Source organism: Nelumbo nucifera, chromosome 1 (assembly GCF_055504915.1).
Source record: "Nelumbo nucifera cultivar China Antique chromosome 1, China Antique-T2T, whole genome shotgun sequence".
Lineage (NCBI taxonomy): Eukaryota > Viridiplantae > Streptophyta > Magnoliopsida > Proteales > Nelumbonaceae > Nelumbo > Nelumbo nucifera.
The window spans coordinates 134,534,765-134,562,382 of NC_142649.1; the positions used below are offsets into that span (position 1 = coordinate 134,534,765).

A 27,618-nucleotide genomic window follows, 5' to 3' on the forward strand; every position below is an offset into this window, starting at 1 on the left:
ACTGCTCCCTCTCAGTCTCAGGTGGTCCACATTTTCATTGCAATCACACACGTGTGTAACCTTCACTTTTTAACCTGTTATCACGTGTTAAGTATGATCACAGCCACTAGTGAGAGTTTAAAAAAAATAGTACACATCCATACCAGAGCCTCAGATCACGTGTTGACAACTGTTTACTCTCATCACCCCTCTATCTAGGGTCCCACCCACTGTGGACACACCAGACCACTTACCCACTAGCCATCGCTTCCCACCGACCTCCCTCTCTCTCTCTCTCTCTGAGTCTCTGTCTGCTCTCTCAGCCTCTCTCTCCTTGTCTCGTTGTGTTGTAACCCACTAACAAAATGCTGATGAGTATACCGAATGCAACTGTGGACCGTAGCAAGCGTACATCGTCCCATCCTTTCAGCTTTCATAAATAAGCTCAGCTCAGTTGATTTAGGTTGCGTTTGTATAAGCTTCAGGATTTGTGCTTTTAAAGCCCCAATTAGGCTTTGTTCTCTCAGGTTTCAAACCGTTTTTTCTTTAGATCATTATGTTTTTTGAAAGCAGTTCTCACCAACGCTAAAAAAACACTTTCTCACTCATTATCTAGAAACCCAAAAAACCCATTACAAAACCCCAATTTTAAGCTTTCTGCTTTGGGCTCAAAAGCAAAAACTTATCCAAACGTAGCCATAATTAATTAAAAATCTAAACGATGGTAGTTTATGGGGAAACAAGAAGGAAAGGGAGGCACTAGGGGCGGTGTGGGAACATGAATCCACGTGTCAAATTCTGATAGACTTACCCCATTTTCTCCACCTTCACCTTAAGGACTAAGTAACTCTGGTGGTCTGGTCAGGTGTGGCCAGATAAACTAGAGCCTCTATTATTCTATAATCAGTGATAGGCTGCTATTACTATTTACTATATATCTATATAGAGAGATAGAGAGAGATAGAGAGGGGAGACCAATTCATGTCTGTAAGCAGGGTTTCCTGTCGAATCACGCCATAGTTGATAGTCCCCACACACACAAATATTCAAATCATTCACAAATCTAACAGACCATAAGAGTGGGATTGGGCTCATCTTGTTTGAGTTGCTTCTCACCCCTTTACAGATAGATTAGGATTTAGACATTTTCGACATGCTCGCTTCTCATCAGATTTCCAACTGTTTTGCTCCATCATCCATTTGTGTCGTGCAGTGTTGTTGGGTCTCCTCCGTTTGGCTTAAACGCAAGAATCTCATCTGCCTTCTCTTCTTCACACTCATTTCTCTTCTCGCTCCTCGATCCAAGGGTTAGTTTTAGTGTTTATTGTTTTGGTAATAGTTGATTGGTTTTAGATCAAACAGGAAAGAAGAAGAAGAAGAGTACTCGATCGATTGTCCCTTGGATTTCAATTAATTTGGTCTTCTTTAATTTCTAAGTCATGGGTTTGAGTTCGAAGCAAGTGTCTGTTGATGGGTTGGTGCTGGACTGGGGCCATGGCTTGTTGCAGCCCGGAGCTTTGGATCTTTCGAAGCCTCCTCAGTCGCCTCAGGTGAGGCAAGAGCAGCAGCAAGAGCAACAGCAACAACAGTCGACACCGCTGAAGTGTCCGAGGTGTGATTCAACAAACACCAAGTTCTGTTACTATAACAATTATAATCGGTCGCAGCCACGCCATTTCTGTAAGGCTTGTAGGAGGCACTGGACCAAAGGAGGCACACTACGCAATGTTCCAGTTGGTGGTGGGCGTAAGAATAAGCGGCTCAAGACCACCCATAATACTACCACCACAACAACAACCACCGCCGCCGGTAAAGCTGCGAATCCTACCACCTCCACCAGTGGCCGTGTAAGTCGTAATACTACAAACAACATGGCAATTCAAGCTCAACAGCAGTTGCAGTTGCAGCAGCAACAACATCTTCCTCTTCCATTTGGTGATTCCAGAAGTATATCTGATATCCTCTACCAGTCGCTTCTTCATCCACCAACCTCGTCATCGCTGCCTCTGTCTCCGCAGCAGGATTATACTAACAAGGTCAGTAGCAACGACGACGGCGAAATCATCAACATCAGCAGTGACAGCTTACTGGGTTCGCCGTTATCTTTGCCTCCTAACCCCATCTTCCCCTTTACAAGCTTAAGCTCCTTCGTCGACAACCCCACTTCAATGTCCTCTTTCACCTGTGGCTTTCAACCATCAGATGTGTACAATAGTTACACCGGAGAAGCCGAAACCGCCGAGGACTCCACCATCACCACCACAACCATCACCACCACCAACACCACCACAATGCCCACGACACCGCTTTGGCAAACGCCCACCACAAGTGGTTTCATGGATTCGACGAGCTACTGGAGCTGGGACGATCTCACGTCACTAATCACTACTGATGTGAAGCAGCCTTGGGATGATAGCCTACAATGATGAAAGAGGAATCGTCTTTCTCGTCAGTTGCTTACGCAGCATCCTCTCTCTCTGAGTGTATGTGAGTGTGTGGAGAGGTTGACGCTTTTTTTTTTACCATTTTCACCCTTTTTTTTCTTAGTTTTATATAATAATATTTTACATTCTAAACTGTCACATATGTTGGGGTGCTTGCAATGGAGAAGAGAAGATCTGCAATGGTGTCTCTCTCTGTAACTCTTCTTACTGAGACAACGACTGTTTGAAGCTGTCGTTTTTTAGTTCAGGCTTCAGGCCAGTCCAACCGTCTGTCTTTCTCTGCCTCTCTTTTCTCTCGTTCTGGATTTATGCGTGTATTTGTGTTGTCTTCTTTCTTCGACATGATGAGATCATAGAATGCTATGAACAGTATAATACAAATGTAAAGCAGAGTGTTTTTTTTTTTTTCAGCTTTGAGATTTAGATGAGATGGAGAGGAGTCAGAAAGGAGGGCTACAGGGCCTTCAACAGCTGGGCTGGCTGGATGTTGATTCATGCATGTATTCTGTAGATTTAATTTCTCGATCAACAATTTGTTTGGAATCTCATGATCAATTTTCTCTACTAATTCCTTCTTGTTAGTTTTGATGAATCAGTTTGGATTAAGGCCTAAAAAACCAATTTTAATTTGTAATTTTAGTCGATTGTTATGTAACTTCATTAATAGGTCTCTTTCCTTTCATTTGCTTGTTTGCACCAGAATCGGGCTAAAGACCAGTCGACCAGTTTTGACTGGTGATTGGCATTTGCAATCGGTAGATGAGACTCACCAACTTAAACTCGGGTGTCAGCCGATTGTGATCTAGACATCACAGTCCAATACCCAATAGGATTCAGTCAGTTTTTGACTCGATAACTCAGCTAAGTAGTCAGATTGATGACCCCACTCTTTTTGAGATAATTGGTTAAACATTCTTTTCAATTTGAAGGAAAAATGTTGCAGACCCAATTTAGATCTTCTAAATCAAAAGATAGTTTGAATTTTTTTTGGTTTATGTATATAAAAGTAGATTGATTGGGTGCCTCTGACCATCCAATAAATGGACTATTTACCAAACAATATAATCCTTGTTTCTAACCGTTGATTCAATCTTTTATAATTGGTTATTCATCCGAGTGTGGATCATTTTTTCCTTTTTTTTTGTGTAAAAAGCAATTCATACATAGGTTAATTACAAACTGAACAGATTGGAACAATGAAAATGTTCATGGATTTTACGCTATTAATTAGTGGTGGTATCTGAGTTACATTACTCCAAAAACATATAATGAATGCTCTAAGTTTATTTGTTATTATAGCTAGCTTATTATCTTTATATTCATAGAGTGGATTTGATTGTGTAAAAAAGAAAAAAAGGGAACCCTACTCAGTTTGGAGACAGTAATTCTCTCCACCCATTTTTTGGAATAAAAAAATTTATTATCCAATATCACTTTGCATGTTTAATTACAAAATAAACCTACCATTATAACCTGTTAAATTTTGTATTAAAAATTTAAGGGAAAATTATAGATAGGTACTTGTACTTTAGGGATAGGGATAGTGACACTTAAGGGCCTCAAGTTTTAAGTGCCACAATCTGAACTTTCAAAAATCAACACTCAAATCCAAAACCCACATTGCACTGAATTGTAAAATTACCAAATTGCCCATATTAAATTCTTTCTATGCAGTCTTGATAATGAATTTGTCGAGCTGATTTGGGAGAATGGGTCGGATTTAGATGCAAGGTCAGTCTAGTAAAACTTAAAAAAAAAAAAAAAAAAAGAAACTAGCCCTGAAGAATGGTTTTGGGATTTTGAAATATTTGTAGGCACACATGGGTGTTATTTTTGAAAGTTTAAGGTACTTGGTTGTGTGGTACTTAAAAGTCGAGGTCCTTAAGTGTGAATAACTCCAAATTATAGGATACTTATCTATAATTTCCCCAAAATACAAATAAAAAAATTAGTATTAATGGTTAAGAAATTAAATTGGCAATACAATATTCTAGGGCATATGGTTTGTGCAATTATATATTTGGCCAATCCAATGTGTCCTCTATATGATAGACAGTCTGGATAGGATCAACCACATGTTAATTATCTCCATGTGGCTGATTTCTATTTTTCAATACAGTAGTTAGCTTTAGCTATAGATGTGGGCTTTCCACTGAAATGATGACAGGAAATGGGGTTAGGTGGTTGGAACTGAAGCCAAATTTCAAGCTGTGGCAATTTGTTGAATCATTTGAGTCAATGAGGAATACTACACAGAACATCCAACCCAGTTGAATGGGATTTCACTAATAAGTTGCAATTGGAGACTGTGGAGTAAAGGACTCAGATCAGGATCAATAATGGTTGAACTACTTCCCAGAAGCCTAACAGGCACGAACATGGTTTTCTACACTGAGAGATAACAACACAGGCAACGACAACAAACCTTCTAATTGTAAACTGTAGTCACGCACTGTAGAGCTAGTCCAACTGAAATCGGTCGGGGAGGTGAACAAAAGCAAAACAATCAGTGTACGACAGTACCACCTGTCCTGTTCTGTTCTTTAAGTGTGACTCTCAAGTCACTCAAGCACTTGAGAGAGAGAGAGACCATATGCTACTAATGTTTCACAATATTTTCTAATTAATTCACTTTTATATTCCATTTTGATATATAAAAAATAAAAATGGAAAGCATCTTTTTTCTTTTCTTTGTTCCACATCGAAGGAGATGTTTGGGACCGATGCTGATTCTTCTGATGAAATTTCTCAAATTTTTGACATCATTGATTAATTTATCAGAAATCAAGGAAATTGTGTATTTGGTATTATTGCTGTTATGTCAGTCGATTTCTCAGGAATGGGTTATGATCTGATAGTGATTATCAGAATCGGTCTGAAAAGAACAATTATCGAATTTGCCGATCTCTCTTTTCAGCCCGATTTTAATAATCATTTTCTAAATGATCCGATGATTTTTAATAAATTAGCCAAACACCAAAATAATCAGCGATTTTTGAATCACTGATACATGGCACTAATTCAAAGAAATTGGCATCCATCCCAAACACCACCTAACCCTCTCAAAATCATCTGATAAAACAAAGTATACCTGTATCTCAAGGGATACCTAATGTAAAAGAAAAAGGGCTACAAAATTGGGTCACGTAGGGACTTTATCCATAGAAATTCCTAATTATGTGGCTATATCATATAAGGGACCCACTTGAAAGGTCATATGTTGGAATTCGACAGACTGTATCAGGCTCATGCCTCTGTGGAGGGGTCAGGGGTGGATTGGATACAGAGTTACAGTTACAGACCTAACTTTTGACATTTTCTTTTTGCAAAGTGCTCCCTGCTCAGACTTCATCAACACACATTCTCATGCCTGTCGGCCTAAGGTTTTACCATCACAGTTTCTCCTTAGGTAAATAAACATTTTAATGCGAATTAAAACTTACCCACACAACTTGGCTTTTCTTACATATGCAATAATGTATGTATCTTTTGGGTCAAAATTTGGCGGAAGGAGCCCAGGCCCAACTGAATTATTTTTTGAGTCACCCACTATAATTAAAACCATCATTGACCCCTTAACCATTCGATCTAAATAATGGTTTCCAGGCCATTTTATTTTAATTATTTTTATTTTTCTTTAATTTTAAGATGTCAAGGACTGATCCATTCAGATCAAACAGTCTGACGTGGAAACCAATGGCCAATGGCCAAAGCAGTTCTGTTTCCAAACCAGTTTTTAAAACCTTACCTAACGTAAATAATAATAAATGATAGCAAGAGGAGGTATTAAAACCTCAGGTCGTTAAAAGTATGCTTTTAATTTCAGTTAATTCTTCTGTTGTATTTTGGTTTTGATCAATATTTCGTTTCAATTTATTTTCTCTACGAGGTATTACCATTAATTATACCATCTTGGCCAAGATGGATTGTCTTTAGTCTTCTCTCTTTCTTTAAACTATGTTCTATTTCAGTTATTCTGAATTCTCAAGCAAAAGTTGGCGGAGAAATAAAAGAATTCTCAATCAAAAGGAGTGAAGTCATGATGATGATGATTCTCAGTATGCATGACTCTTAGCTTTCCGAGTTAGAAGAATGACCCTACTAACTCTTGCAGAATTTATTGACAGTAACAAAATAAGTAAATAAAAAATTAAAACAAATCTATTCAATAGAATTCTTTATTCACATATATAGTTTTTTTTTTTCTCGTTTAACCTGAACATAGCATTCTCCTTGCTTAAATATTTATCCTATCTTAACGCCATGTGTTTTGATGAGAGACGATACTCCTCTCCAATTATATTCTGCCACGTAGTGATGGAAATACTTTATGTTACCTTGGCAACACGTGTGACAGTATCTCGCTTAAAGGCACCTCGATAGATCAGCTTAGGAAGTAGTAGTGAACTCTGACCTCACTTAAGAGCACTTCGACAGAATGGCCTACAAGTCTGGATTCAACCATACTGTGTTACTGACCTTTTTACTCGACCTGGGTAGTTTGTGACCTGAGGGACCTCTCCGACCTCAATATGCCTTTGACCTAAATGGGACGCTCTTTCTCTCCTCTGTATGCATGACATGGCTGGATCGAGACGTGCACAAGCGCGAAGGACACCTAGCAGTGATAAACCCGCTCGCCCTGCTTCACGGGGAAGCGGATAAAGTCGCATGTGGTGCCATGTGGGTGCATCCCGTAAACAGCAGATGCATAGTCATCAGTAGCTCGAACGTGCCGAACACGTCTCAACTGAGCCTCGAGGTCTATATAAGGGTAAACCTCTACTCTCACAAGGTACGTTCACATACCGACATATTTACTCTCTAATTCCTACTCACATACTTTTTATCACCTCAAAAAACTCGATAATTACTGACTTAAGCGCCGGAGTTCTTTGCCCAGGACACCCACTTGGGCCCTTTGACACTGCTTTTTTGCATATCTGTCACCAGAGTTGCATTCGAGCTCTAGATCACCACTACTAGCAGGGATCGCCGATTTTCTACCTCCATCAGGTTTTAAGAGACAAAAAGTTAAAAGAAAAGAAAAGCCCTCAAATTTATTTATTTATTTTGTTTTAGATAGATCATCGCCTTCAAATCCTATATTTAACTATCGTTTGACAAGTCTTTTAGGAAAATCTTTGGATAGTTTAGATGGCCAAAAGACACAATGAGGTTTTGGGGGTCTTGTCTTTAAAGATGTAGACCATTTGGTAAGTATCCTATTCTACCATGATCTATTAAGTTGTTAAATGAAAGATTTTAGGTACAAAAGCTAGGAAGCTTCAAGATCTTTGGCCATTTCTGGCTTCCATAAGTATTTTAGGGTATAAGTCTTTTCACTGTCTTTCATTGCCAAATAGAAAAAAAGGACCAAACTTTGCCTGAAATCCACATAATAAGACTTTACAAATTCCAAACACCCCCTATATTATCTACATGTCTTAATTATGAATCAAATAGATGATTGAGCAGCTAAAATTTTGGTTTGTGAACTTGATTTGGTTGAACGTCATTCAATATATATTACAAAATACAAAATTTTACGACTTTCAAAGAATTCTTTTGGTACATAAAATAATTGTATAAGTGAATTAATAACAATTTAAATGTAAAACATGCATCAATTGTTAGATAGTATATGCCCTTATCTCCAATCATATTGATGTACTTTTGACATTTATTATAAATGAATAAAGTACATAATTGATTCATGTTATATTTGGTATGTTTCTACGTAATTATCCTTAAATTTGACACTTATGAGACTCATGTTAGTTTAGAATATTCACAGCCATTGGATAGACCTGGGGAGGCTTATCCTACCAAGGCTAACACTAATGTGCTACCAAGTCGGTTGGGGCAGCTTGTCTCAGTTGCCAGGGTTAGAGCCAAAGCACATGTAATGTGGGTTTTCTTCAAACTTTGAATCGGACCATTTTTCAGTTATGCCCTGGACATTGGAGACAGATGGGAAAAACTGGAAAGTTACACTTGACCCCTAGACTCAATTATAGTACTATACTAGGTGTTGGATTGGGCTATCTTTGATATGCCAATCAATGAGATCCTTAGCGAGGCTCAAAACCTGGGTATGTTAGGACAGTTAGAATTCACCTAAGTAGGTGATTATAGTGACAGGATCAGCCCCTTTGTTGAACAAAATGAATGATCGGGGACTGCACTCTTTCTAATGGTAACCTAAACTATCGACAATTGATTTCAAACTTGTTTGAGATTTGTTTTGCAATACATACATACATACATACATACACACACACACACACACACACACATACACACACACACACATATATATATATGCAAAAGGTTTTAATTCCCGAGATCCATTCTAAGCAAGTGTGACACTGTACCTTGCAGCCGAGGGAGAGATCCTCTCTTGTCGGGCAATGTTTGATTATTATGGGTTGAGAGGTTAAGTGTAAGACCATTTAGGGCTTATATACCTGATGGGCTAATCTCACTTAAGACCATAGTCCTTGGGCCTTCATAAGGTGGTTGGACTCAATGACCATTTAGTATAAATATTGAGCCTATTAAGAGCCCTTACTGATGGGTTTAGGGGTTTACTGTATTTAATAGTGAATTCGGCCAAGCCTTGTAACAAGGCTAGGTTGAATCCATATGGCTTTTGTGAATATCAATGTTAGGGTCCCACGCCATACAAGAAGAGCCAAGCTAGCCAGCAATTAAAAGGGGAGGAGAGCCCACTTACTTAATGGGCCTAGGGCCCTGGATTAATATGATTAATCAATATGGACAAATTTGGGTTTAAATATGGGTTTGGATTAGTAGATAAGGATAAGATGATAAATCTTATCCACTTAAAGAGTCCATGTCCAAATAGAGATTTGGATTAAGAAATTCCTAATCATATTAGAAGATAAGCTCTTTAAGATCTATTTAAATAGAGCAGCGTGAACTGCTAAAAGGTTACACACTGTTTTCAGTTCTCCCTTTCCTTCTGCTCTTGCCGCCATATACCCTATTCGATTTCCTTTCTTGGACTAATCAAGATTGGATCTTGATTCTGATTTTTGCAAGAAAAATCATATCTGAATTTGTGCTCACCTCCCTTACTTAATCCTTGTTGAAGGATTGCAGTTCTTGCTGAAGGAATGCATTGCTGATCCTGCTTCATCTCAAGCTGCGCCATTTTCAGTGGAGGCAGGATTTGGTACCCTCTTTGGGCGTGAACACCTACTTTGGGAGCTACGTTTGTAGATTTTGTATCAGGTATAACCCTCCCTTTATTTTGGTTCCAGATCTAGTTTGGCTTGTTTCAAGAACGATTATTGAAAAATGCAGTTTTTCTAAAACTGGAAATACAATTTCCGAAAGGGAGAAAGAAAATTTTTGAAAATTTGCTCAACCACCTTGCATGGTTCGGCTATCTATATGATGGATCTCCCTTCCCTCCATCAATGTCACACATTCTTGTACACGCTGATGTATCAGTGGACCATATATTTAGTTTCATCTATCATTCCATTTTCATGGCCTAGATTAGTTGAAATCTTTGTATTTCACTTGGATTTTCAAGAGTAGTTGGCTAATGTCTAGTTTAAAGTTTCCAGTTAAAAGGACTGGATATTTAGTTAGGAGATCTTGATTGAAAATATTTTTTTTAACAATATTTATGAGAAATGGGTAAAATCATCCTACAAATCAAGAAAAAAGCCATTTTAGGGTTTTGAAAATATCCAATAAAACATACAGGCATATTCCATCATTTCTTTGATGAAATAAATGCTAATGAAGTGGTTTATGTCATAGTCAGGTGAAAGTTTGGAAGGGATTCTCCAAAAAGTTTAGGTAGTCAAGTGACAGAACCCCCAAACTATGAGGGGGGATGGCGTGAGAGGAGGGAGCGCCCTAACCAACAAGCGTGGAGTATTGCCCTAATTTTTTTGTTATTTTATTTGACAATTGACATGGTTACTAGAATATTCTATTTAGGAATTTTATTTATGCGTCTAAGCTATACTTGCAGTTCTTTGGATTCTTGTTTTATTTGACTATTTATTAAGGACCTATGTGACGCACAGATTGGTGTTAAAGGATGTCCCATATTTCATAGGATAGTGACTAGATTCAATTTCCTAACAAAAAATGAAATTGGTTGTGGGTGAATTTAACCTGGCCCTTCAATGAGACTTTTTTTTCCAAGAAAAAGTTTAACCGATTTCAATATCATTTCTTCTCTGTACTAATCAAATTTCAATTGCTACTGGTCTTTAATTTTCAAGGCCCACTCTGTGGTTGAAGTTTTGTTAGATGGAAGATTTGCTTACTTATGAAGAGCATGTGAAATGGGTCCCACACAAGTAACAAAAAAGCTGGTGTTAGTGTTAGTGTTATATAGGAGCTAATGTGAGACTGAGACATACATAAGGCAACGGCCTCCCTAGTGTACTGTTGATCATAACAGTATAACGCCTTTGCCAGAGCCCAGAGGTGTCTTTGTTCAAGTCGAGTCTTGTTAAGGCTTTTGGAATTTTCTTCCCTATCCCCGGGTGATGGATTTAATAAGAACAATGACAACAATGCAACTTCAACTTCTTTACTTGTTGGAAAAAAAAGAATTCTTTGAAATCCAAGATCCTCTTTCCCCATGCTCTTTGACTCTACAAATATCCCATTTTGCACTAATCCTTGGGATAACTCCTAAAATCCATTGTGTGGCTTTTTTTGCCTTTTTCTTTGACAAAGCCTATCTATTTATTCCTCCCCGGCTCCGTGCCCTCTTTCTCTCTCTCTCTCTCTTCCCACATCCAGCAAACACGAGAACATGGAAGCAAGGGATGGCAACACTCCCAAATATTACAATCCTCACCATATATTTCTTTCTATACACAAAAAGAAAAACAACCATTTTTCCTCCTCTTGACAACTTGGTTACATGGTTGTATCTATCATACGTATATGTAGCCAAGTTACCTAGGCTGCATCCAATTTCTTGAGGTGCCTTAGATTCGGACAGGCAGTCCGAAATTTTGGAATGTTTTGATTTCACCTCTATGGCCTGCTGTCACAATGACCATACCCCAAGCTGCCCTACCTTGCATCACACCATTGGAGAGATCGAAGCTGTTACGAGGGCTCTGGTTCTTAGCTGCCAAAAGCAGCCTTTCTTCAGGCCAGGTTGCTGACATCCTATCAAAGAAGTAACTGCTGTTGGAGCTGGAAATGATACCGTGTAATGGGCTGTTGATGCATCCATATGCAGGCAATAAACCCTCACTCCCATTTTCCTCTTTGACAGGTGAAGGTGGATGATTGGCTGTAGGGACTTCATCAAGGTTGCCATCAAGATCATTGTGTTCCCCGCTGTAAGTATCCTGCATATCACTGGTGCCATCCATGCCAGGCCAAGGGATGGCCACTGATACACCCTGACAATGGAAATGCTCATAACAGTGTGTGACAGTCACACATTTGCTTCGGCTTGGTCTGGAACCACATTCGTATTTCCACACATACACATAAGAGTCCTCACTGGCACATACTACATAATTCCCATCTGCTGTCAATGAGGCTGAGATTTGACTGCTTGTATTGCGAAACCCTGCCAAGGAATATCACAACAAAAGCAACAGCTACAATCAGACATGAGATCTCCATCTACTTGGGGGGAAATGTATACCAAAAAATATAAGTTACATGGCTCCTTGGAGAGTACCCGGCATTGCTTGTATTGCAGTTCTGTAACTGTAGCTTTAATTTATTACATTTTAGGATGTGACAAACAAAAAGGATTAAGAATATTGTCTCCATATGACAACTACCTCAACAACGCAGGTTAATAAAGTTGCCCCCAAATCTTTTTTTTTTTTTGATCAGTAAGTTGCCCCCAAATCTTTTCTTTTTTTTTTTGATCAGTAAGTTGCCCCCAAATCTTTATAGAAGGTGAAAATTTGAAATCCTTTTAATTCCTTTAAGCGAGTCACCTATCAAAACAAAAGACTCTCAATCTTACCACAAGCAACTTTTCTTTTCTTTTAAGGGGTTTTTACCGTTCAGTCCACATCTGAAATCCTAGCTCTACCGTACAGTTGGGGGTAGGTGCCAGCTTGGAATTGATGCCAATTCACGGGTGGGTATGGGTGTTATAGGTGGAGCTGTTCATAAATTTGAATTGTTGTAGGTCTGCAGTTCAAATCTGAATTCTGAGGTGGAGTGCAGGCTAAAAATCCCTTCTTTTAATTGTGATTGGTCTCTTGATCAAGTACAAAAGTAAGTCCTAAAGCATAGAATCTCTCAACAAATTTCATGGATAATGTGGCATTAAAGATGGGACACTTAACAAAAATTCATTGTTAAATCATAACTATTGTATTTATTATTACTATGACTATAGTAATTATGGCAATGGCGATTATAGTAGTAAAAGAGTAGCCTAATCAGGTCAATTATGGCACTTTCTAGACCTCTTTTACTTTTTTTTTTCCTGCCACAGTAGGGGGATGTAACAAATCCACAGTTCCACACTTTCCAACAGAAAGGCAAACCCTTCCCAGTTTGTGCAGCCTACTGGAACTTTCACACAAGTGAGACAATTATTGGATACATTTTGCAAACTAGGTATCTTGAAACCCCCATAATCAATTATAGTTTATAACCAACGAGTTAAATGTTGACTTATTAACTAAACCTCAGTTAGCCTTGGTCTCTCATCAAGTTACGCTAAAACTTGACCTAGACAGGTTCACTGGACCCAATTTTCAGGTCAATATCTCCCCATGCATGGAGCAGCAGCCTGAAAACAATGAATGATAAATAGATACCGACTTCTACTAGCACCTTTAAAGTTGAGAACAAGAAGTCAACTAGCATAAATTCCATGCACAAAATAACATCCTGAAGAGAGCTAAAAAAAATTAACATAAGAGATATCGAGTTCTATACCTTTGAATTTGTGAACTAATTCCTTATCATCAACAACCCGGATTCGTGAATCTGCAGATGTAATAAGCACTTCTGAGGAACTCCCTGGCACAAACTGTTTGACAAAACAAATCAGTTATTTAAGAATATATAAACTTTGGATTTCAGAATATAAATTCCATATTGTTTATAAAGATACAGAAAGATAATAAGTCACTGCATATGGAAATAACAAAAAATAGGTTCCATTTAAAAGAGAAGGTTGAAGCAAATATGCAAATACAAAGTGACGTTACCTGGAAACCAGTGATCTTTTTGAGATGAGATTTCTTTTTCTTGTTCTGTAGATCGATTGTACAGTCACCATGCAATTTATTTTCTGAAAGAAGAGGATGAAAAAAGATATATGTTTAGGAAGATCAACAGATAAGCAACTACACAATTTAATACCTTAGAGAATTCTTTTAATTTCCAAAGGGCAAAGGCTTGTGGTTCAAATCTTTTAAGTGACAAGAATGGAATCCAGGGGTTTAGCATGGATGACTTCCTTTGCAGGTAGGCAGTATGTTGCTTCGTCCTTGACGAGATGTGAGCCAAATGTTCCTACATGGGTTTCTTAACAGCCTGACATTATTAAATTGAACATTGATGGCCATTGAATTGGAAATCCTGGTGATTAAAGTAGGACATTCTGGGACCACGAGGGTAATAACTTGTCTGTTTATTTCTGTCATTAGTATTTATGTTTTTCCAATTTATACCTATCTTATGAACCATTTTTTATTGGATCTTTTCCAATTAACAACAAGTGTGGCCTTGTGGGGAATAACCAAAGACTGTGAGTTTTACTCGTCAATTGTAAAAGTAATTTAACTATTTCCATTGTTATGCATATATAGTTCTATGAATTTGACAAATAATATAAAAACCATATATTAACTATATAATAAAATATTATTTACGTGAGACATGTCTACATATTTTTTTCACCAACTCGGACTCCTGGACATGTGCCAGATTCTGGCACCGATGTTTGAGTCCCTGCAATACTGCAGAGAAGAAAAACATTGTAGCTTGGATCTGTCTTCATTGTATTAGAGAAGTGAGGTCTTTGACATCCACCATGGACGTATTGTTTAAATGGATACAAACGTCTGGCAGAGAAGGAATTGATAGGTAATAGTTATATTGGGGACCTACCATGGTTGGGGTAGGCTTTCTAATTCCTTGCAAACATGATGCTTTTTGGGGTACCTGGCTCATCCCAGCTTTGTTGTTTTTATTACTTTCACATGAAAGTAAATTTTTTTTACTAGTAACTGATAAAAAAAAGAACAAAAAAAAATCCATATAAGGCCGTTAAGTCCTGGTAGCCCAGGGTCTTGGGAGGGGTAGACTGCACACAGACCTAACCTCTGGCATTTTAAGAGAATTTATTTGAATTGAGGATGGATATTCAACTCTGATCTGATTAAAATTTGGTTCAAAGAAATACTGGGTTGAATCTTTATCAAGAAAACATTTAATTAGACTAAACTTATATGCCTATACAAATCTGTTTATGGCACCATATGTATGTAGACTAAAGGCTAGACCATAATTCCAGAGAGGGAAGTGGCAGAGATAGAATCCATCCAACCATGCATAGTTGAATAGATTTACAGAATTGTCTCTAATTGGGATTTTGGCCTTGAACATCTAATAACCATTATCAGTGAACAAAAAGCAAACAGTAATAAATCAGAGATAACAGGGAATCCTTGAGTCATACCAGATGTGTTATACCGGTGGCAGCTCCCCTTGTGTGAACCAACTAATGCACCCTTCAAAAGTCATCAAATAAAAATCCTTGAGCCACAGGTTATCATGCAAACATACTATTTCTTGGAATAACTGCAAATCTTATACATGAAGTGAAGAGTTACTGAGATTATCAAACATGAAAAACCTGGCCATCAGGTGTATAGCAAGCAGCAGTGACCATCTCATGTAGATCTTTCCAATCAACAACTTGACGATCTGGAATACTCCACATGCGAACCTTATTATCTAGCGATCCACTAATGAAAAATCTATCGTCTACAGGATTAAATTGGATGCAAGTCACTGTGTCAAGGAAACCCACACACATAAATACATAAACAAAAACAAGGCAACATAATTAGATAACGAAAAAGAAAAATACTTATAAAAAGGATAATGAAAAAAAAAACAGATATTGCAACAAAATGAGCAGAAAGTTTCAAAGGATACGATTTTTGTAAGAGGTAAACAACTAACCGAGTTGTAGAAAAACAAACACTTACCATAATCACTGTGTGAGAACATTTTCAAGCAAGAGTTGCTAGACATATGCCACAGGCGTACTGTTTTGTCCATTGAAGATGAGAGCAAGTACTGAAAATGAAAAGAGTTGATAGCATCAGTTGTCTTGGTAGAGTATTTCAGCTATAATTTTTTTTTTCTCATTTCTTTTGGGGGTGGGGGCAGCACGATATTGAGAAGTTAGCTAGAATGGTTCTAAGATATGCTACAATGTACAATGTTTAACTTGGAGTAACTTATCAAAAAAATGTTCAACTTGGAGTCAACATACCCAGTTTTCAAGGATGATAATGGTGGTATGATCAGAAGTCGGGTTTAGTGTAAGGCATAGTTGTCAAAATTTTAAGATATACAATAAAATTCACTGAGTCCATTTCTGCAAAATAAGTTACAACAATTATTTCAAGCATACATGTCAATTCATGAATCTTATGATTATCTGATTCATGCAACACGGATCAGTTTGACCCTAGATCTTTAGTTTTTTCATTGGAAATGGTAACTTTCTTTGCCATTTCCACTTTCTATTTTTTTATGGAGATTTCTTTTAAAATTCTTATTATAATGAAACGTTTTGTTTTCTTGAACTTAATTTTAAAGTTCATTTAGTTTATTTTCCATCATGCATAGATTGAATTTGATGTAAAACTCCATTTTAGACTGGGAGCCATTAATTGACTTTGTATTACCTTAAACTTATGTTGTACATGTGATATACTTTGTTGTATTAATTACTTACAAGGCGAATTTGGATTGAAAATTGAGCAAACACATTTTTCTAAATATAGAAGTCTTTTATTATATAAAATTTCTACAATACAAATCATGATTCAGTTCGATTAAACCTTCTCCATAAATTACATTATGACGACGGTGCAGGGAGGATAGAAAGGGGGATTATTTGGATTGGACCCAATAAGAGGGTAAAAGCTAAACTTTTCAATGACAAATACAATGATGAAATCCTTTTAAGTGTGTCACACACACAGACACACGTAGCATGAATCAAATAAATTAAACTCATGTAGCATCTAATACATTTTTTATGCACAAATACAGCATATCATGTAACGCGTCAATTTGTATATGGCACAATATATGCAATTAATTGGTTCTTATATGGCCAACACATCAATATTATCATCATTATCATTCAGTGTATCATTTAACCCTTATCCCTCCTAATTCTTACAGTGATGTGTAATTCGTTATAATCTCATCCTGGCTTTATCAATCATAGGGCATCTTTTATCAAAGAATCCAACTAATATAGTAACATGTTTAAAAGTATTCCTATACACGTGAAAGTAATCTATTTTGATATTAGTAGATGACATAATAATTTCTGGGGTAATTAAAGTGGGTCTTATACTGTTGTAGGTGTTACCTCACAGTTTCATTATATTCTGACAAAGTTTTTTATTCTCCTATTACTAATTTGCATTCTTTCGGATCAATGACAAGAATTTTATTTTATTTATTTTTGATGAATATCAATGACAAGAATTTTATTAGGAAAGAAATAAAAGATAAAGGGAGTAAAACAGTACAAAAAGTAAGTCCTAATATAACTTGTGCCTCACATGAAATATTTTAGAAATTGGAGTCCAACTCCTATGGGTTATAAATGGCTTTTACCTTAGTTCTAATATAATTAGGATGTAGGATTCAGTTCTAGTCAATTTCTAAGCTAGAACTGGAGTTTGTAAAAGGAGATCTGAGCTCTGAAGCAAAAAAAAAGGAGATCTGAGCCCTTTATTGAATATATAAAAAACATTGTAATTAAAAATCAAAAGAACTCACTTGATGAATAAAAAATTTGGTTTAGTGACTTCTAGTCGTAGTCAACTCTCTCCCCCTCAATATTTCTAAGTGATCTAGTTCTCTACTGTATATTCTTTTCTTCTTAATTCCGGAGCACTTATTTCTATTATTCTTAATTCTAAACTTTAAAGTACTAATTTACTGAAATCTATTTTTCCACTCATTATTTAGTGGATGGTAAGCAGTCTACTTTCTTCTATATCTATCATTTATCACCCAAATTACCTTCCTTCACCCTAGAAAGCCCACAACCATATTAAATGTTGTAGGTATGGAAATTAGGGTACTAGTAATAGAGACTACGAGATACCTCAATGTGACTTCTTTTGTTACCTTGGTTTGATAGCCCATAACAAAGGAGGAAATTGAGGAGGATGCCACCCATAGAATTAGAGTGGATGGGCATAACAGAGGGGTGCACCCAGATCCCTATGTGATAGGAATAGGATAGTACCACTTGGGATAAAAGGAAACTTTATAAAACAGTTATAGGTCAACAATATTGTATTGAGAAAAGTCTTTGGCAGTCAAAAAACATGATGTCCAAAAAATGCGTTTAGCGATGTTTAGAAATGTAGGCTTGCCGATAGGGGCATTTATGTCAATTTATCTTGAGTTATTGCCCATAAGGGCATTTATATCAATTTATCTTGAGTTATCTAAGTTATATTTTATGTTATGTCCCTACACTTAATAGGGGCAGAAAATTCATTACACTGAATGGTGTAATAGCAGCTGAATGGTGAGAGTCCCATTAATCTCTCATCATTCTTTTCTTAATCTTTTCTGTCCACTCTGTTTTCTCTCTTTCTACTTATTGTATACAGCAACTAAGTGTTATTTACAAGTGGAAATGTTAATAGGATTAGAAATTAAAATGTTTATAGGAATCTAAGAGTAGCCCCTATAGGTAATAAAATGAAGTATATTAAGATGGTTTGGTCCAATGTTTTAAAATGTGGAGACGTGACGCAAGGCATTCCACTACCAAGATGTGTGAGGTGTAGTTCAGAACATAAGAGGCATAAGCCTCCCGAACACAAGGAGGCATAAGCCTCCTTAAGAGGAGGGGGATGAGGAGGAAGGGGAAGAGGAAGGAGGATCTCATTTTTCTTTATTTTTAATAAAAATCTTTTATATTAAAAAGAATGAAGATGAATAACACTAGTTGAAAGGGGGGCCAAAGCCCCCCGGTCCACTTTCTTTTCCCTTATCTATTCTTCCCTTCTTTTCTTTTCTTTCATTTTCTCTTTTTTCTTTCCCTTCCCTTTCCCTTTCTTCTTTTTTCTTTTTTCTTTTTGTTTTTATATGAGGTGTGCATGAGGCGCATGAGGTGTACGCTTCAAGCATACCTCATGAAAAAAGCACGAGGCATATGCCTCACCTTAGAGATGTCATCGCCTTTGGCCTGTGCCTCAGGGCATTTTGGGGGCGCCTCGCCTGGAGGCACACCTCTAGGCATACGCCTCCCACACCTTTTAAAACACTGGTTTGGTCAAATGTAGAGAAGACCTTCCACAACACCACTAAGAAGTGACTTGTTGCAAGTTGAAAGGTTTAGAATAGCAAGGGCAGGCCAAATAGGACATGGGTTGAAGTAGTGCAAAATGATTTTATTGAGAGCACATAATGTAACAATAAATATCACAATGAACTATTTAACAAGATAATATTTAGTAGCTGTTTAAACAATTTAATAGGATAATAAAATAAAGAAAATGTCAGGTAAATGGAGAAAGAACACCACAACACTTAAATTTAAGAAACAAAAATGATTTTATGTGGGGAAATGGCTGTGGAGGTTGGGAGTGAGAGGGATAAACTATGGATGAGGGTAATTTTAAGTATTCATTGTTAGGCAAATGATGGCTAGGACAATGGGACTTTGGCAAGGTCTGTTAGTGCCTCTCCTTGGAAATCTATACATGCCATTCTTCCTTCCTTTTTGCAGCACATCAGGTATGACCTCTGCTCTGGGAATCAGGTAAAGTTTTGGGAGCACATTTGGGTGGGTGAGATACCTTTGAAAGACCAATTCCCTTCCTTGTTTTCACTCTCCCGGTTTAAGGGCAAGGTTGTGTCCAATTTTCTAGTTCCTTCTCAGTCTAATTTTGGGTTTGATTGAGATCTGGGGCTTAGAAGAGGCTTAAGGGATGTAGAGGTTGAAAATGTCACGAGTCTGGTTGAGATCTTAGACTGGGTGGTGTTGGATCCCTTTGGGAGGGATAAGAGACTGTGAACCCTAACTCCCTTTGGAACCTTCTCTTGTGCCTCTTTCTTCCAATCCCTACTGCCTTCATCCAATCCATTTGCACAAAACTTTCTAGTTAAGGATGTTTGGGGTGAGACGATTCCTCCAAGGATTGGAGCCTTTTATTGGGAAGCCTTCCTCGGAAGATGTAATACTTGTGACATACTCCAAAGAAAAAGGCCTTTTTGGTGCTTGTCTCTGAATTGGTGCACTCTTTGCAAGGCTAATGGTGAAAGCTCCTACCACTTATTAGTTTCTTGCCCCTTTGCTACTGATCTTTGGGAATAGTTTCTTTCCTCTTTTGGTTGCAAGTGGACCCCACCACCAAACATTCAAAGTTTGTTTAGCCCCTCATTCTTTAGTTGGCCAAACAAAAGGGGAAGAATAATGTGGAGATGTGTGAGGGTTGTTGTTTGCTGGACTCTTTGGGAGGAAAGGAACACCAGAATTTTCTTTGAAGTTGAAAGAAGTAAAAGAATGCCTTATTGAAGTAGTAACAATGAGGGTGGTACATATTTGTCAAAAAATAACAATGAGGGTGGTACGTTGGCTGAAATCCTTGGACCTATTTGTTGATATTTCTACGGATATGTTGCTGAATAGCTGGCTGGAGGTGGCAAATTCTGCTCCTGCCCGCTCTTTAGTTTGTCCTATGTGGTCACCACCAGGAAGCAGACTTATAAAGCTAAACTTTGATGGAAGTAGTGAGGGAAATCCAGGTCCATCAGGTGTAGGAGAGGTTTTTAGAGATGAAGATGGGAAGGATCTCGCTTTGTATTCAGGTCCCATTGGGTTTGGAGACTCTCTCAAAATTGAGGTCTATGCAGTACTAGAGGGTATAAAGAAGTCTAAGGAACTGAATATACAAAAGTTAGTCATTGAATGGGACTCAAAGCTGGTCTTAAGTTAGTTACAAGAAGGTAGTGGACTTTGGAAATATGCTAATGAGAGGAGGGAGATTAATTGGCTAACTAGAGGACTGGAAATCAAGTTTCAGTGGGTCAAGAGAACAGCAAATGCATTTGCCGATGCTTTGGCAAAGCAGGGGGTGGGAAGGGATCAAATGTTTTCGGCTGTTCTGTAACTTTTTCGTTTTTGTTATCTTACTGGAGAGAGTTAAGACTGTTTATCTCTCTTTGGAGCACAGTAACTAAATTCTTTTAATCTAATGAATTCCAGTTATTGATCAAAAAAAAAAAAAAAGATTTTATGTGAGGACCCCCCACCTGTTTGCCATCAGCCTCAGTGCCTCACTTGACTTTGTTCCAGTATTTTGATAAATTTCTTTGACTTTGATGTTTAAAAAGGTAATTTCCTAATATTATTATGCCGTAGTTATGATTTTTAATCTATCCGCATGATACCTAGGTATTAATACCTACATGGACAAAGATATGAGAATGGTGATGTAACTAAACGTTTCCTAACATCCGAAGAAGGGATATGGTTAGGGGTTTGCTATCTACTATGCTTATATCATGCTTTTGTGTCTAGTTTTTTAAGCCAAGTTTCATTTCCCAATACTTATCAAAATATTAAGCATTCAACATGTAGAAATATTTGATAACATGATTTGTTAAAGCATACAGTTTACATATTTCAAAAGCATAAATGGTATGAAATATGCTCTAGAAGCATCCATGGAGTAATCAATGTTGTATGAGGAACAGATTGTCACATGTAAGTGGGTGTCATAGTTTTAGCCTCTCTAGGGCCTGAACCTACAAGGCTACAAATCTTTGTGTTAATGTTAATAACACAACGCTCTAGAGCCAACATGATTTTATTTCTTTGGAATATAGATTGGAAAATTATCATATTATGATATATTAAAATTTTCTTGTAAACCTTTTTCAGAGGTGGCGCATCACTTTGTTAAGGTGCATGCCTCACTTTGTGCCTCCAGCCTCAGGCTCTAGATACCCCTGTGCTTCAGTTGCACTCCTTGCTTTTAAAGCACTTGAATTGAGTTGAACTGTAACCAAATATGTAAAAACATACACATACATAAAAGGGAAAACAAACACCAAAAAAGAAACCATCCCTAGCAACTCCACCCTTTGCAAGAAATTCTAGAAGGGCACCAACTAATATAGGCATCAAAGAGATGGGTGCCAAAAAGAGGATTCTAAAGTCTAAACTTCATACTTTATCAAGGAAACAGAATGATGCTCATGATCCTCTGTCCATGGCCCAATCAGTCTCATTACTAAAGTCACCTTCAAGCGAACCCAAGGAAGATCAAGCCCTTTAGCAAGTTCAGATTTTCTATTATAGATAAAAGCCTTATGAGTTTAACAATCTAATATTCTAAAAACTCCAGAAGACTCCGGCAGACTGAGATTGCAAAGGAACTCCATGAAACAGTATTTTGTATGGTTAGCTTCCAATTTTAAAAACATTTTAAAAAAACTCCTTGTAAATGATAACAATATCTTGTCAATTAAAGACCGACAAGATGTTTTTATATGAGTGACAAGAGGTTTATCTTGTCAATTGCAGATTGACTGCTAAGAAATTTATCTTTCATAACTGTCCACCTACCTGCCACCCAAAATCTCCTTCCAACAAATTTCTCCATTAACTCCATGATGCCCCACATGATACTTATTAAGAAGGCTCTAAATCCCTTAAAGAAGAAACGCTTGAAAACATTATAAAAATTAACTTCAAATGCTTTTACACAATACCTAAACAAGTAGGGACTCTTTTTCATAAGAACATGCAGTTAGATTAGAATTCCAGTTTCTGTGCAAACACAATACTTATTACAGTTCAATTTACTGCAAGACTTGTCAATCAGCAAACTCTTCCTCAATCTGAAAGTGATGAGATTCATCCTAAGTCAAATGCACAGAATACATATAATTAATGCGGTAGTTTGCTGGACTACACAGCTAAAGGAGCAGTCAGTAACAAGATCACCAATTAAAAGTCAAGGCTATCTTTATCGTGCACACTTGAGTCAATTTCTTCTCTATAATTATTTCTGTAAGTTACTCTTGCAAATCACCCCATCATCTGGCTTAGTCCACTAACATCACATAGATGCTAGCAGAAAAATAACAAACTATTCCTTTTCGCTATAAATTTCTTTTCCTTTTTTCTCTTTTATTAGGTTATTCATCTACAAAGAGGCCAGTTCTTTTTGTTTAAAATTTTATTATATAATTTATCTTGAATGGGAACATACAAAATGTGAGATGTGTTTCAGGACTAAAACTTATTCATATTTTTTTCCTTAATATTTAATAATTATATTTAGCAACTGCCATTGTAATTATATTTGGACAAGTCAAGAGCAAAAATCCTTGCTTAGAATTTCTGTCCATGGACTTATTTACCAACGAGGAAAATCCTTCCTCATACCCTTAGCCCAGGGGCTGTATCAGATGAGCAACATCATACAATAAAAGATAACAACTCTAATCCCCAACTTATTACTTCCCAACTTTTAAAAGAACTTTTAGTCCTACTACCATTAATGATTCTAATCTCAATTGCAGAATATTCCTCCATAATATGTTATAACTGTTAAGCCTGAAGTGCAGGACCAATGTCCTATTATCTTGTTATCAATGCAAACTATAAGTCTTGCAATGATGTCATTCCAATGCTCACCTTCTTTTAAGAAGTGCTTCTAAAGGCATGCCAGAAATGTGCCTAAGCTTACAGGTCAGGCTCTTCTCTTGGGGTGCAGTTCACCTGATTTGCCATTATGTTTTGATGAGTTATACTTGAATTTGATGTTTGAATAGGTAATTTTCTAAAAAAGGTAATTTTCTGCATGTAGGTTGTACCCATAATGTTTATAACCTAAATAGTTTAGTGTATGTAGAACTTGAATCAATGAGGTATCGATCAAAAAAAAAAACACTTCAACCAACAAGGCTACACCTTTTATGTTAATAACATGATCCTCAAACCAATTGAGCTATAGACCTTCTGAAATGTTCTATTCTTTTAGAAGTTAGATTTGCATATATTATTATATTTATACATTAATTTTTTGGTGGAAATTTTTTTTAATTTTTTCAAAGGTGGCACCTCATTTCATTTAGACACACACACCATGCCTTATCTCATGCTTTGTGTGTTGTGCCACAAGCTCTATGAACCCCTTCCACTTTAATTGCACTTCTCACTTTTAAGACACTGCATTCAAGACAAAGCAACAACTTTGTTTTTATACAAATATTTTCCTAGCATGAAAATTCACTGAAAGATATAAAGGGTTGTGGATAGGTTTGTTTTGTAGCTAGATAGGCTACCTACTCTCAAAAAGAAAACAGTGCCACATATAGTTTACCACAGTGAAGTAATTCTAAAACTAATACCATTCTGCCAAGCCTAAATAAAAATGGTTTTGGAGTTTTTGCATCAGGGTTATCTGATGTCTTCTACTTCAGGTCTTGTCAAATGACCAGAAATTACCAAGGAAAAAGGATTCCCTAGAGACATTCCTAGAAGAAACCTCCCTCCATATCAAATAAAGCTTTTATTCACCACATACATAGAGAAGCTTCATTCCCAAGGTCATGGTTTAGGATATGAACAAAGGGAAACTTCTGTTATATCAAGTTCATGGTTCCAGATATGAACAACCTACACAATACCCTGGCACAACAGCACAAGATTTCTCCTCTTGGAGAAACTACATAGCCAATACCTCAATCAGGTTGTTCTGACAAGTATTTGGCACAACCTTAAAAAGTAGACAGGTTATTTTATACCAAAAATCTGTAATGTGGGTAAAAGAGGGAATGAAAATTTATAAGGTCAGACATTTACACATAGAAATCTAATTCTGTTTAAAGAACCAACCACAGGAAGATGGATGAAGAATTGATACAATTTAAATATTTCTATATAAATGGGTACATGAAGGGGTAGGCCACCAGTGCCCAAATAATCATACAAAGATGAATCAAAGGAATATTTCAGCATGGCTGAATGTTCACTAACCTGTGATTTGGACCATGAGAGGTCAAGCACATCATCAAGATGTCCTCTGAAGGAGCAAATGGGCCTTTCTGAAAGTGCAAACACAGTCTCTGGAACCACAACATGGTCCAAGCTTATGGATTTCCGGCTAATGGATGTTCTTCCCCTTCTTTTCTTCTCCAAATGGTTATCCATGCTGGGCGATACCATTGCCGGTTCAGGTGACCCATTGACCAATATAAATGGATTTAAAATCCCGTCTTCAGGTTTCTCCAGCAATAAATCACCCTTTCGTTCTGATTCCATAACCTGCCAGACATGAACGACACAATCCTCGCCAGCACTTGCAAGATATCGTCCATCCAAGCTGAATTTGATGCTCCAGATAGATCCACTATGGGCTTGTATTTCTTGACTCTTGTAGAGTGCCGTGAGCTCCTTGCAAGACTTTCCATACTGCCTAACCCTAACCCTCTCGGGGCCATGAAATGTAACATCCTGGCTGTCATCTGTGGCAGAGCTTGACCTCCTCCCACCCTTCTCCGACGAGGTATCCCTCTCATCACTGCTTCGCCTCTCCCTTTGACCAGTCACAGTACTGGCAACATTCCTTATGCTCTTGAACCAGCTTCCTTTCTTCTTTGACTTTGATCCACTGCCAACATTGCTAATCCCATTCACGTCCAGATTATCATTCTTAGCACTCAATTCTTCTACATTCTGCCTCCGCATCAGTTCCTGAACAATAGGAGAATGCCCAACATACATATCAAATTCCTCCTTAGTTAGTTGCCTGCCAGTCCCGACTTCCCTAAGCTTGTTCCACATGCCATCCTCACTGAATTCATTCACTATAAATTCCTTTCCGTTGTCCAGATTCTTAATTGTACAGAGCTGGTCAGTGGCCCTAACGATTCCGTTACAATCCGAATCATCGTCAAATTCTCCACCACTGTTGCCGGCATTCACCAGCACAGGAGTCGAGGGATAGGAGTTAGGGCTAGGGTTGACATTCGTTGGATCATTTCTAACGTCTTCCCCCCTCCGAGACAGTTTCCCAGTGGGAGGCTTATTGAGAGGGGCAACATTGGCAGTCGGGGATCCATTACTTCCGTTGCTCCGGGATTTAGAAAGAAGGTGATTATGTACAAGGGGAGCGGAGTCCCCGACCCACTGAATCGAATGAATTGAATGAATTGTAGTAGAATAAGAAGTGGAGGAGTTACGGTGATCGTCAGGTGGACGGCAAGAGGAGGTACAATCGACGGCACCGTCAGACTTGGATCGAACAATGCTCGAATTGGAATTGTCGAGAGAGGAGGAGCCTGGCTGATGTTGAGTTCGTAAAGGATCGGCGGAGACGGATCTCCCGAACAACTCCGGTTCCCTGGTACGGCCGCTGGAATTATTGGACTCGTTGGAGGATTTTAAGCGGGAGAGCAACCGGTCGCCGCTAAGGCCCATCTCACGGAGGAGACGCTTGCGGCGTTCTTCGATGGAGGAAGGTTCGGCAATCCAAACGTCGTACTTGGTGAGGGCCATGGGGAATTTGAGAACGGGGGGATGGTCGGAGGCATAATTGGGGGAATTGGAAGGGTCGTCGTCGTCGGAGACGGCGGCGGAAGACGAAGAGGAAGAGTGGGAGGAAGAGAGTATCCGATCAAGCGACTCGTAGAAGCACTCCTCCTCTTCTTCCTCGTCTCCAGCGTAGCTCATCGTTCGGGCATTCGCATTCCCATACGAATGCGAATGCTCTCCCCGCTCCCCCACACACTCAACAATCGCTTCAACTCGCCTTCTCCCTCGTATAATAAAACAACGGTTCAAGTTCTTGAAGTTGGTAGATTTGAGGTCTATGACCTCGCACCCGCTCACTCTGGAAGACAGCGCCACTACGCACAGTGCTTGCCTTTCTCCGCTTTTTTTTTCCTCGTTCTCGAGAGAGAGAAGACAAAAGAGAAATGGAAATCTAATCGAAATTCGGAGAGATCCGACAAGCTGAACCAGAAAAAAAGTTTCGAACCCAATGATCTCTCAGATCCGATGATGTTAGGCTTCAAAAGAGAGATCGAGCGGGGGGAGAGATAAAGAGAAAGAGAAAGAGAAAGAGAAAGAGAGTCGTCTCCACTCTCCAGTCCAGAAAGAGAGAAAGAGAGAGGGAAGGAGGGAGAGAGGTCACAGGAAGAGGAACGAAGCCCTATGCAGCAGGAGGTACCTTCGTTCGTGTGTATGTGTGTGCTTGTAGAAGTTGATGCTGTTTGATGTTTGATTCGATGTTGGTAATGGTAGATCTCTCTCTCTCTCACTCATCTCTAATTCTCTCTATCTTTCCAGTGAAAAAAATAATAATTTAATAATTCAATTTAAAAAGAGGGAAATGAAATCATTTCGTCTTCGTCTCTTCTTCTTGTTCATCTACGGCTCTGCGTATTTTATCCACTGTTTACTCTGTTACTATTTTTTTTTTCTGATTAATAAGAGTTAAAGCTGGTAATAACTGAGAATTAAATTAAGGGAGAAAAAGAGAAAGGCCAAAGAGACGTCGCTATTGATATTAAATGGTAATAATGTTAATTTTGCTGGTAAGAATTGGGAGAAGAGAAGAGATGATCCATTCAGATTCAGATACCCAAATAAAACACTCACGTCAGCCCGGGCACAGGTCCAGGGGGCAGGACGGAAAGGAGCCGTCCGTCTGCCGTCCTCCTCACTCTCACTGTTAGATTAGATTAGATGGGCCCCACTCCCAAGGAGAAGGTAAATTTTATATTATTTTTGGAAAGAAAACACGGAGATTTCTTTTGGACGGACAGGATCGCTCGATGGAACAACAAAAATTGAGTGCTCTCTCTCTCTATTGAGTGAGGACTGAGTAGTGAGTAGAGTACTGACCCCATCTTTCCCCTTGGCTCCTTTCTTTGGACAGTGAAATAAATTGGG

General features: G+C 38.1%; 2 protein-coding genes across 2 annotated transcripts; one reads left to right on the forward strand and one right to left on the reverse strand.

Moving 5' to 3' along the window:
• The first annotated feature begins 877 nt into the window (after positions 1–877).
• Positions 878–2,988, forward strand: LOC104586454 (uncharacterized). Its single transcript, XM_010243702.3, has one exon. The coding sequence runs from the start codon at positions 1,419–1,421 to the stop codon at positions 2,403–2,405; it is 987 nt and encodes a 328-aa protein (XP_010242004.1). The 5' UTR covers positions 878–1,418; the 3' UTR covers positions 2,406–2,988.
• Positions 2,989–10,985: 7,997 nt separating this feature from the next.
• On the reverse strand, positions 10,986–27,074 carry LOC104586456 (uncharacterized). The gene is made up of 7 exons (XM_010243703.3): positions 24,700–27,074; positions 15,641–15,731; positions 15,283–15,440; positions 15,106–15,157; positions 13,631–13,713; positions 13,356–13,449; positions 10,986–12,015 (listed from the first exon to the last, which is right to left on the reverse strand). Exons 1-7 carry the CDS (start codon positions 26,392–26,394, stop codon positions 11,417–11,419), a joined length of 2,772 nt encoding a protein of 923 aa, XP_010242005.1. The 5' UTR covers positions 26,395–27,074; the 3' UTR covers positions 10,986–11,416.
• Positions 27,075–27,618: the final 544 nt, after the last annotated feature.